The following is a 12,323-nucleotide window of genomic DNA, read 5'->3' as shown; positions in this document are numbered from 1 at the left end:
AACATCCGTAGCATCCCCATGTAGCTGCCCACCACCACCTTGTCTGTTTTAACAGCAGAGGAAGACAGTCGTCGTGACGTGACGGAGAGGACGGAGCGCTCAGACGGGGGCAGCAGGCTGCGTTTAGTGGGCTCAAAGAGCCAGAAGGGGATCAGAACTCTGTGGATTGGTTGTATGTCGGGGAACGTCACTGGACCACTGCAAGAAAAGAGCCACCGTCTAACGGCCTGCGGTGAGACAGCGTGGCTTCTCCAGATAGTTGAACAGCGGCGTCTCGCCACGCTTCCACCTGTTCAGAATAATATTTTTGGCGGTATGTGAGGATGATTTACATGAATATATGGCGGTATGTGCTAAAACACAGTGTCTCTGTTGGTTGTATATGACTTTTACTGGCATGATAGAGCGACGGAGGGAGAGCCTTCAAACACAGGAGGCAGTCTGATGGCGGCGTCTGTCCACACAGAGTGAGAGGAGGTACTTTAGAGGAGGTACTTTTCCCCTTCGGTTGTTAGATAAGGTGAATTGTTACACAACAGCCACAGTAAGAGCATGTCTGTCACACACACACACACACACACACACACACACACACACACACACACACACACACACACACACACTGACCGTGTCCGGTGCCGCTGTTGTCCACGTCTCCGACACATAGGCATCCCTGGTCAAACTCCTCCCCCTCGCCGAGAGCCGCCGACCACCAATCACGGGCCTTGAACAGAGACATCCTGCCTGTGACGGGACGGAGGAGGGGAACGCGTCAGGGTTCCTTCTGCTGTGAGCGTGACGCGCACAGAGTCATTCACCCGCTCCACCACTCAATGGAACACTGTCGTTCTCATTCATAGCGTGCACTTTGAACTGATGGATGAAAGAATACAACACAACATTCTGCCTCCTGTTCACTGAGCAGCACCGGGAAATAAGCAGCTTTTCTACTCGCTAAGTGCTGAGCAGGTGGAACGGGCAGCTAATCCAGAGAGGGGATCCATCCCATCTCCAGCACACTCAGGGTGTCAGAGCAACACCACGCCGTTTACTCCCAACAGCTTTCATGACAGGAAGAACGGGGAGGAAGTACAGACATTCTCAGTACACGTGTCGTTATTTAACCGGAACATTATTATACTTTAACAGAAATAAAAACAGCATTTGGGACATTCACAAGGTGGAGGAGCGGTTTGCCGTCTTCTCCTGTTCTTGCCTGATGCTGGAGAAACATCTGAATGAATTCCACTAAGAGGAGACTAACGTCTATCTGATCGCCTCCAGAATAACAGACCCGGGTCGGCCGGGGGGAAGACGTCCAGCGTCAGTCTCACTACTTATGAACAAGCTTCCAAAAAGAATGCGCACACACACACACACACACACACACACACACACACACACACAATAAACAAACAACAACGAGGTTATTATAGCTACTCTTATTAAATGCTAACAGGTAGCTCTTTCTCTGCTGAGCTCTGGCTAAACTAAAACAAATAATAATCATAGCTCAGGTTTATAAACGTTTACATCCCTATTCTTGTGTGACACATGAACAGCACGTGACCAGATGAACTGTGGGTGTATTGTCTTTACTCGGGTCGTGATAAACAAGTCCTCTGTGATGAAGTAACAACAACAGAGTCACCAGCTGTTGTTATAAGTCGGTTACAAGTAGAGGCGTCCCACCAAAGGCTAATTAGCTTGCAGCTGACGTCAAGCCGGTGTTTCGGTGTTTTAAGCGACCGTGTTAACTGGCGACTTTCGACCGAACGCGTCCGTGGTTGTCGTGGTTACAGCAGCCGTTCAAAACAGGAAGAGAAACACTTAGCTGTCCTGGTGAATGCCTCGTAAAAATGAACAGTTCCCCGGTCTTCTTATCATATTTTACCTTCCTGTTTCTACATATATATATATTCATACATATAAACATATATACACACATAAACAACGAGCTAAATCCGGTCATGTGTTGACCATAGACTGTATATGAGAAGGTTAACTAAAACTAGACAATGCGGCATTCACGAGGACAGCCACGTCGCCAGTTAACACGGGTCGCATTATAAACCGGAACACCGCCTGCATTAACTTTAGCTTAACTGGGCTAATTAGCTCGTTACGTTAGGCCGTACGACAGCGAGAGACGTTCAGGTTCGTCGTGGAGCTTTTGTTACCTTAACGTACTCGATCCCGGTCCTTTGAAAGCCGATGGTTCGTCACTGCTCGCTCACACCAAAAAAAATCACATTTCTAACCGTCCTGCTCGCAGCCATCGTCCTGTTGTCATGGCACTGACGCTCAACGGAGAAGCCGGGTGCCTGTGCGCATGAACGGAAATGGATGGATTGCCGGGAAAATTAGTTTTCTTTCGATTACTAATTTCTGGCTGATGCTTTGCTTTTCTATTGACTACTTTTCATAATAGTTGCATATATTTTTGATTAAACATGCTTTATAGACATCAATTCAAATCTATACTACTGATCTTTATCTTTTTACATCATCTGTTTGATGTCTGTCAATGTGATTACAATTTTTTAGAATTCTGTCATATAACTGGGAAATGAGCATTGACAAAAAAAATATGCTGAATAAAAAGTATATTGAAACAGACTGTATGACATTAAGCTGTACGGCACAAAACTTGAGCATTTGCTGAGGTATAATGTAGATTAATGGAGCTCAAATAAAAGCTTGATGTATGACCATACCATAGACATTGTATAACATATATTAAACTTGAATTACACATAAGATCTTGGACATCAACATTTGAGAGAAGGGAGAAACCTAACCCGCGGCTCAGGGCTGTTTTAATGTTTCTTCCTCCTCCTCCTCTTCCTCTGCACTGACCCGAGTCGCTGTGATGAAACTCTGCCAAAACAAAAGACACTCTTCAACTGAAGTGAACTCCAAAAACCAGAAGCTCCGCTCACATTGACCAGCTTCACACAGCCTTCTTAGTCAACGTGTTTTTAACTTCACATTAATACATTCATCACTACATCAGATCATGCGTGTTGAGGTCAGAGAGATGTCGACATGGTGATGATATGAATGTAGTAGCTAATTTAACTGGAAACAGAAAGGGGAAAAGTAAAATGACAGAGGTCAAAGTGGATGTTTCCATATCATCCGTACTTAAGTTACGTCACTTCAATAGTTATTAAACCCAAACGTCGACTGACTCGTCACGGTACTTCCTGTGATGATCAGAGTGCGACTAAGCGCAGAGATAACAGACCAGAGACTGGAGTTGCAAAAATCTAAGATTTACTGAGGTTCAGTTCAAAACAAGGCAGGACAGACATCAAGCAGAACGAACACGCAATACAAGTAGTCGAAAACAAAAGCCCAACAAAACTACTAACGGGTTTCAGGAAGCGTAACTGGCACCGGAGAACTTGTCTCAGGAAACGACTGAGACAGTCTGACAGCTGGTAGGTGGACAGCTGGGGTGTAAGTACAGGGAAGGGCTGATGAGCAAAGGGACCACAGGTGAGGGACAAAACAGGCGGGAAACTAAACAAAGGCAGGAAGTAAAGCAACTGAGGAAGCATGGGGAAGTGAATGACAAAATAAAACAGGAAGAGGAATTAAATAGAGTTCATACGAGTCATCACACTTCCATACCTAAGTAACGCCACTTCATTTATTTTTACCCGAACGTTGACATGTTTGTCACGTTACTTGTTGGTTTTGTTGCCTAAACTCAACTTCTGGTTTTGTTGCCTAACCCTACCTGTTCATGATTTTGTTGCCTAAACTCAACTGTTGGTTTAGTTGCCTGAACTCAATTGTTGGTTTAGTTGCCTAAACTCAACTGCTGGTTTTGTTGCCTAAACCCAACTGTTGGTTTAGTTGCCTAAACTCAACTGTTGGTTTAGTTGCCTAAACCCAACTGTTGGTTTAGTTGCCTAAACCCAACTGTTGGTTTAGTTGCCTAAACCCAACTGTTGGTTTAGTACAACCAGATTGTAAAACACGTCTGCTGCTCAGAAATAACGACCACACCGGAGACAGACCCGAGGGAATGCTCTCTGCATCTGTGCGGATCATTTCCCAGAATGCACAGTGCAAGGGAACGCCTCATCGGCCCAGTTCTGTTCGGCGGGAAGCCGTCGGAGGTGGACGGAGATCGATCCGAGGACGAAGCTGCAGGTATTCCCAGCTGTGACGGGAGGAGAGGAAACGAGGCCAGGAAGCTCATTGGTCTCCTCAAACCGTCGGGACGTTCACAGAATGAGTCCTGCTCAGAGCAAAGTGGGTCAACTTCCAAACACTGACAGTACACGAAAAAATGCTCATTTGTTTAAATGATTCGTAACAAATTCAAAATATTGTCATATTTGGAATACAAGTGTGCATGTAAACGTGATCATTGTTCCTTTTAAGCAGCAGAACTTCAAATAACTCAGCATTGACACCAGTCTCCTGGGTGAAATCTGACAGTAAACAAAACAAAGTGGAAGATTTTCACCACGGTGTATCCTCTGAGGACCGTGAACATTCAAAGTAAAATGTCATGGTTTTTAATAACACGGCGTGTTTTACATATTTTGTTAATATCTGACTCGTGTAAAGAACTTTGAATCCCCGTGTTGAAAGCTGATAAAACGTAGAAACTTTTCTTCCACAGTCCAACAAAACCCTGTGTATCCTCGTATTGTGCACCGTTAAAGATTACAATAAGTCATGTGGGACAACTGTTGAAGATATTCCCCCCCATCCCCATCATCATCATCATCATCATCATCATCATCACTCCACAGTTCTTGGTTCATCTTTAGCTGAAGTTCAGCGCTGTGTAAAGATACGGGTCCACCTCACAGAGAGCAGTGATCAGAACTGAGCAGGCTTCAGATCCCTTTCTTCTCACCGTGTCCACCACGTCTCGTGCTTTATCTGCTCTGTCTTTTGTTCTGGCCGACTGCATTTCAGCGTCAGTGATCACTCCGTGCTCAAGAAGTTTATCCAGCAGGTGGTTCAGGACAGGATCAGACGCTCTGATGATGAATTGAGACCGAACTGAGAACAGCTTCTGGTCTGCTGAGACCCTGTCCTCTGCCGGGACCCTGTCCACTGCCGGGACCCTGTCCTCTGCCGGGACATTACTCTGTTGAATTTCCGCTCTTGTACCTGGAAGATAACCAAAAAATTATTGTAAAGTTCAAAAGAAATGAAAAGTCTGTTTTGAACTGCTACAGCCAGCTATTTCTGCTATGTAAATCACTTCCTGTGTACTCCTTTAAGAAAAAGGATAGAATGTGTGTATATATATATATATATATATTGTTCCCAGTAGTGTTACATGTAAGTAGTGGTGGAAAGGACCATTGTAGATCCGTAGAAATATACAATCAGGACATCAGCATTTCTGATCTCTGGTAATGTTAAATTGTAAACAACAAATTCATGTTGAAATTGAAATGAGAGCTAGTAACGTTAGCCGCACCGCTAACGGCTAACGTACAGAGGTTCCATCCAGTTACATTATGATGCCTTCAGGCTCTGTTCAGGTAAAATTATGTGTTCAAATGTAGTCTGGATTTCCCAGTGGTGGGCCATCAGGGCCAGGAAGGCCTTCTCTGCTGGCCTAGACAGAATTACAAAGTTATAGCTTTTTCATAATTTAACAATTTTTCATAAATACACTACATGTATTATAATTTATAAAAAATATAATACATAATATATCTCATTGCACAGCTACTGTCTTCCTCAGTTGCTCTGCTTCCAGTGCAGCTTGTTTTAAGTAGAGCTTTTATCTAATCAGATTTCACCTCTATGTCTCTTGGTAAGAAGAGAGGCCCGAGGCCTGCAGACTCACAAGTGAATCCCTCTGCAGTTTAAGTGAATGGGGACAATATTGTTAATTGTCATAGTGTTCAACCAATCAGATCTTTAGTTTGACGTGTTGGGCGTATTCTTTGACGTGCCAGAGCCTGCTAGCTGGCCTACAAGTAGGTGATTGGTCAGTGGGCTAGCGTGACATGTTGGGCGGTGACAATCCCAATATCTGATGCCTCTGTCGAGCGGACATTTTCAGCCCTGAAACGTATTCAGTAAATACAACTGGGGAGGCTCGACTGTCTTCACTGGCGTCCATGAATCGAGAAGGACTTCTTACTGGAACTGAAACACACCAATGTTCTGAACAACCGTGTTATTGAACTGTTTATTAACAAAGAAAGGAGGATGGTCTTTGTCTTTAAATAGTGAACAGCAGCTCTGGTAAGTCAACTGCTTTTGTTTGTACATCTGCAGTAGCTTTAAGATGCTTGTTTATGTTATTATTTGTACAACTTGTTTTTATGAATATGGATTTTTGTTTGGTTTTATATGTGATAGGAACTATTGTTACGTCCTATGTTGCTCTGGGGACACATTTAGTCGGTGCACAGCAACAAGGAGACACGTGAAGCGGCAGAAGTCTATATACTCCGCTCAAAGTGTTAAAGTTAAAGTGTTAAAGTTAAGTTTGAGTTTAACTGATCATCTTTGAAGATTCATGTGTTTTCAAGTGGACTTATTAAGAAGAACTAAGGTGTTGTGTATTTCCTGGAGGGAGTGATCGTAGCGTTAATACTGTGTTCATTTGTCTATGGTATATATTGTTCCCTCTGATGTGAATAATATTTGAATGGCCCGTGCTCTTCAGTGTGCGATGGAATACGTGTTTTAGCGCCGCAGTTTTTTTAATGCATTGTCCGTTAATGACGCAGCATCCCGTGGGCGTATTCATGTAACGTTATCTGCACTCTGCATTTAGTGTATTATTTATAGGTGTTGAGCTTCATTTTTACACAAAACAAATAATAACCGTTAGGTGGTTCAACTGCAGGACAGCAGTGAAGGCCCAGGTATAAAATGCATAAAGACTGCAGCCTCAATAAAGAATGATATGAGATGTGGAGCTCCCTGAATGTTCATGAGAGCCGCACACATCTGTTCTACTCTCGTCCATCACTGGGTGTCTGATAGTCTTTACCTTCCAGTAATACGTCACGCTCCCAGACTGGGTTCCTCTCTTCGTCCTGGACCGACAAAGTCACTGTCTCCATGTTGGGGGTCAGGAAAACTTCAAATGTCGGATGGAAATTTGGTCCATACCTCGAGTCAAATAGTTTACTCTAAAAACAAGAACCAGAAGTCAAAATGTGCATCTGCTACCTCCCTGATTGTGAATCAGCAGCCAAACTTGTATTTGCATTAAAGAAATGTCATTGGGAACAATTGAAAATAGACACTGGCACTCAGGAAAAGATGCTATGTGGACACAGGCCACTACACACTACTCTGAGGCTGGAGACACAGTGGAGGGATAACAGTTGTGAGTGTTTAGCTAACAGCTAATAGCTAATGGAACTACCAGAACACCCACTGAGTACCTCTCAATCACTGCTCTGCAGCTCACTGTTACTGTTTTGGACGGTGTGTTTAGCTAACAGCTAACAGCTAACAGCTAAGGGAACTGCCACAGACACAAAGTGAAAAAAGATGCTGGTGCTCAGGAATAAAACTGAATGTGGACACAGACCCTTAGAAGGGTAGAAGTGACCTGACTCACCCTAGGCTGGATCTTGAACCCCTCAGGTTCACAGTGGACTTTGTAACTTTTACCAACGTCCAGCAGACATTCGGAGGAGATCTTGATGTATCTTGCAGGTTGTTGATCTCTGGCAACCTTCATTAACGGGACATTTATATTAGTTTAGTTTAAGCTCAGATAGTCACGGTAAATTTATGTGTAGAGTATATCTAAACATGAGAATTATGAGGATATACTGTAAATGAATGAACAAAAGCGTAGAATAAATGTTTCTAGATAAAACCCCTACAGCACTGCAAACAAACAGGTCATGTCTTCATGGTGACTATTAAAAGGCTAAAGAAAAAAGATGAGTTATCAAATGTTCATCTTCATCATTTGAATTCAGAGTGCTGTTTCCCATTTTTGTAGAACCAGAACATCATCGTTATTTAACTTTATGGAAGATTAAAAGTTTTTAATTTGTTCTGTAACAATTCCTTTTTTTGGCCTCTCTACAGATCCACTGAACTGTGACCACATGGATTGAAACATCTGTAAAAGTGTGCTGCTGGAAACAGGGAGGAATCCCTCAATTGTTGTAAAGTCACTAGTATTTCATCATCATACAGATCATAAATAATACGTCTTCATTTTTGAGCCCATAATTAAAAACAAGGTTGTCTTGAATAAAAAGGGGGTGACCGTGGCTAAGTGGAGAGCATTGCTGCCTTTCAATCAGAGGGTTGGCGGTTCGATTCCCGGCTCCTGCTCCACTAGTCTCATGTCAATGTGTCCTTGAGCAACACACTTAGCTCCTGTAGCTGTGTCTACGGTGTGTAGATAGATACTGAATTGTCAGTCGCTTTGGATAAAAGCATCTGATAAATGACTGTAATGTAATAAGAACTCTGGTAAGTGGTGAGAAGGAAACATTTTCTCACATTTCTTTTGGTCATGCAGCATTAAACAAATCATATTCAATGATGTGAAGTTCAGTTTGCATCCAGGAGGGAGCTTCTCATCTTCCAACCCAGTAAAATACTGGTTTCAACTGGGACGTCAAATACTGAAAGTCCAGAAGCCGTTCTCTCTCCGTCTGTAGATTCAAAAGTGTTCTTTTAAGTTTTGGAACCAACCTAGTCCATTTTTAAAAAAGCGACTGTGACACAAGTTGATTTTAATAACGTTCACTCTGCCTGTAAAGCCTCTCAGTTGAATGATCCGTCTCAGCAAATCTTTTTCTGTGTTGTGTTTACTATTCATGCCATCTGGTAGAAGCATCACGAATGTTAGTGGCAGATGGAAATACATGCTGAGAGAGAATCAAAAAAACTACAAAAAAACAAAACAATCTGAAGATTTACAGTTCAGATAGATTTGATTCTTAGCACAGCACGAGAGCAAAGTGTGAATCGTCTTTGTGGAACCAGCTGTGGCTTAAAACAAGAGTTTAAGTTGCTGGTGAGCACATATGACAGACAGCTTTACCTCATGCAAAGGGATGTTGTCCTGCACCAGCAGCACATCGAGAATTTGATGCCTGATGAGAGGGGGTCTGAGGAACAGCAGAACTTGGCCCTTTATTGGCCACAAGAAGTTCCGAAACCTCCTGACGATATCCCAGACCAGGCCAAAAGCGGAGAGGTTAGGGACCTTCACCACCACATGAGTCTCCGTGATCTCCAGCAGCTCCAGGATTGTCATTCCATCATCGGTGATGTGGACGACGGACAACAGGCCGTCAAAGACCAACGCTGTGGGAGCAAAGAGCTGTTAAACCTTTATTTATTATTGATGAAACAGGTTCATCCCAACCCAATTCATCTCTTACCAGTTGAGTTCAATTTGTCATATTTTTCTCCGCCAGAAGAATCATGCGATTGGTCTTGTGCATGCCTGTGATTGAGTGAGTGTGCACCTCTGTGTCTGTCCACAGCTAATCTCACCTTCTGCTACAGCTGACTGCATAATGTTTCAGTTATGGCAGCATTCTCAAGGACCTCTTGTGGTTGAGTTGATTCACACTTCCTCTAAACAACTGTTATTGCCTGTTTCATACTGCCATTGACTGCCTGCTAACCCACCACTCTTAACAAACCCCCGGCCCCTAGTGATACTCCAGCTGAGTGCATCACCCCCACTGACTACTATGTGGCAAGAGACACAACGGAGGGACAGTTTGCGGTGTGTTCGGCCTAAAGGCTAACGGAATGGACGATGTGTTTGGCAGCTAACGAAGCTACCGGTACACACTCTGCTGAGTACCTCTCTGCAGCTGCTCTGTGGATCACTTTCATTGTTTTAGACCGTGTGTTTGGCTAACCGCTAACAGCTAACAGAAGATTGAGATGATTTCCTGCTTACATCACCGCTTGTTTTTGAGTTTGCATGAAGTGTGTTAGCCAATTGACTCTGCAGCCTCCCACTCCGCCCCTATCCTTTACCTATTATTTTTTAATTCATCATTATTTTCCCACATTTGATTTGTCTGGATCTGTGTATTTAGTGTTACCAATCTATTATAATTAATTTTTTTGCATGTCACCAGATGCAGCTAGTTTTAGGCATTAATACAACTCTTTGTAGTTTTGGTAATGTATTCCTTCACACTGAAGACAGCCATGTCTTTACCGTCCTTTGTTTCACAGTGTGGGAGGTGGAGCTGACAGACTGCAGCATCCTCAGAACTCTTGATGTCGAACAGCAGCCCTGCGGCCTTCTTGCCGGCTGGTTGGAGGAGGCCCTCGTCCCATTGGACAGTCCTGTACAGCAGCTCTGCCTCTTGAGCCATAACAAACACCAGTCCAGTCAAAGTACACTGGAACACACCTGGACCAGGACACCTGAACCTGTAGGACACGGAGAGGACGAGTTAATATAAGAAGCATCTATTGGCCTGTTAGTCACATGATCTGTTTTCACTCACAGGTGTCCATGTGCAGCACAGGGAAACTGATCGTAGTGTAAAGCGTGATGACACCCAGGGGACAACTCCGCTCTTATTCAGGGCGTTTTCAGACCCGTAGTTTGTTTGCTTTGTTGTCGATTCAGAGACTCATTTCGTACAGTGGTTGCATTTGCTCCTCGGTTTCTTTGTGTTCACACAGCGACGTTCGAGACTAATGTCATGTGAGAGAAAGCTGTTCTGTCATTGGTCAGACACATTACCGGGAAGATTCTTCTTGATTATGGAGCATCAGCAGCATGTACTGCTTATTGTGAACATACTCACAAGACAATTGTTCTTGAGATGTTGTTCCCACTTCCCTCATCCCTGCCCACCTCCTCACCTGCATCTCATTCCCTCATCAACCTCTCTCTATTTATATACCGGCTCAGACTCTTTGTTCTTCTGTCAGTTCGTCATCGTTTCAATGTCGCCTTTTGTGTTCAAAGCCACCTGAACCAGTACCTGAACCGTGAATGAATGCATGCACAGTTTTATTAATCCGATTTTAGTTATTTATATGGATTCTACACAGTTTTATAAATAAGGTCCAGGTCCTGTTTTGACTTGCTGCCCACAGACAACAGAGCTTCGTTTAGAATCACAGCTTGATGAACCATGAAAGAAGCTGGAATAGTGTATTTCATAGGATTACCTGTATGAAGATTCAGCTGTGTGTTCAGGTGAGAATGAGAATGGAGCCTGGAATGAAGAAGGCACAAAGTTAGTCATTTGAATAGAAATCAAGTAACAAGCCACAGTTCTCTGCCCTCTGTTCCCCTGGTACACAATAATTACATTTACTCAGTAGGGAAACCTCAAGAAATAAACTTCACGCTCTTCAACTGCTGCTCCCTCACCTCTTTGTCGGGAACATTTGTTTTCACATCCAGTTTGCCGTCGGCGTCACCTGATGGAGAGAAGAAGAGAAAGAGAAACATTAGCAGCCAAAGTTCTTCAAACAGCTCTAACAGAAGATACTTTTTGTTACGATGAGGCTCATTAAGATCAGACTTAATGTAGAATAGCTTGAATGGGGACATTCTTTCAATACTCACATTGTTTGTGTTTCTTAGTGATCAACCTGTCAGTCAACCTGTTGGGAGGAACACAACCCCAAAAGTTATGGATCAAGTTTTAAATAATTGTTGGTTCTTTGAGTTAACCAGCTTCATAGTCCTAATATGAAGCAACTAATCTGCTTCATGATCACGTCACCTTCATGTTGTGAGCGTGCATTAGAGGAAATAACATCACAGGAAAACAAAACCAACTACCTTTTTTCACTCTACTGTGAAATCCCACGACTTGTAAAAACTTGCTTGGCTTTGCTTTGTCAGCTTTTATTTTATTGTTTGTGGAGAAATGAAAGAAAGGAAACATCAGAGGAACTGCACTCGATGGTAAAATCTCTGATTATTTGGTCTTGAAGGGAGAAAAAGGAGGGAAAACCTCACTGTGAGTAAACCGCCCTGTGTTTTATTAACAACACTGCTGAACCAGCACAGACTGACTCGGACCCCCTCACTGACCTCAGAGTCTCCAGTCTGCAGTCTGGACTCTCCAGAAGGTCACACAGCAGCTTCACTCCTGAATCCTTCAGGTCGTTTAACCTCAGGTCCAGAACTCTCAGAGGTGACGGGTTGGACTTCAGAGCTGAGGCCAGATAAGAACAGCTGACCTCTGACAACCCGCACCACCTCAGTCTGAATGAAGGATAAATGATTCAGATAAAAATCCATTTATAATCCAATCAGATGTGTTCAGGTTTTAAATGTGGAGCTGACTTCATCATTCTGTTACTGCAGATCTTCATCATAATATCTACTTTATTAT

General features: G+C 43.3%; 2 protein-coding genes across 2 annotated transcripts in view; both read right to left on the bottom strand.

Annotated features, from left to right (window-relative positions):
- The window catches only part of bbs9 (Bardet-Biedl syndrome 9), an 86,448-nt gene extending 84,162 nt beyond the window's left edge, over positions 1 to 2,286 (bottom strand). The window contains exons 1-3 of the mRNA XM_068729834.1: positions 2,181 to 2,286; positions 628 to 744; positions 1 to 43 (exon numbers count right to left, since the gene is read on the bottom strand). The exon at positions 1 to 43 is cut by the window's left edge and continues 111 nt beyond it. Of these exons, the coding sequence (XP_068585935.1) occupies positions 1 to 43; positions 628 to 739 (155 nt within the window). The 5' untranslated portion in view covers positions 740 to 744; positions 2,181 to 2,286. The remainder of the gene's footprint in view (positions 44 to 627; positions 745 to 2,180) is intronic.
- Positions 2,287 to 3,257: 971 nt separating this feature from the next.
- LOC137887102 (caspase recruitment domain-containing protein 8-like) lies at positions 3,258 to 11,189 on the bottom strand. Its single transcript, XM_068729899.1, has 7 exons — positions 11,143 to 11,189; positions 10,467 to 10,952; positions 10,172 to 10,389; positions 9,029 to 9,294; positions 7,577 to 7,693; positions 6,998 to 7,139; positions 3,258 to 5,145 (listed from the first exon to the last, which is right to left on the bottom strand). Exons 3-7 carry the CDS (start codon positions 10,329 to 10,331, stop codon positions 4,793 to 4,795), a joined length of 1,038 nt encoding a protein of 345 aa, XP_068586000.1. The 5' UTR covers positions 10,332 to 10,389; positions 10,467 to 10,952; positions 11,143 to 11,189; the 3' UTR covers positions 3,258 to 4,792.
- Between the last annotated feature and the right edge of the window lie 1,134 nt (positions 11,190 to 12,323).

This window comes from Cebidichthys violaceus, unplaced genomic scaffold (genome assembly GCF_023349555.1).
Source record: "Cebidichthys violaceus isolate CVI_PGR_0920_01 unplaced genomic scaffold, fCebVio1.0.p SCAF_48, whole genome shotgun sequence".
NCBI classification, from domain to species: domain Eukaryota; kingdom Metazoa; phylum Chordata; class Actinopteri; order Perciformes; family Stichaeidae; genus Cebidichthys; species Cebidichthys violaceus.
Note: the sequence above shows the minus strand (reverse complement) of the source record. Positions and strands in the feature narration are given on the sequence as shown.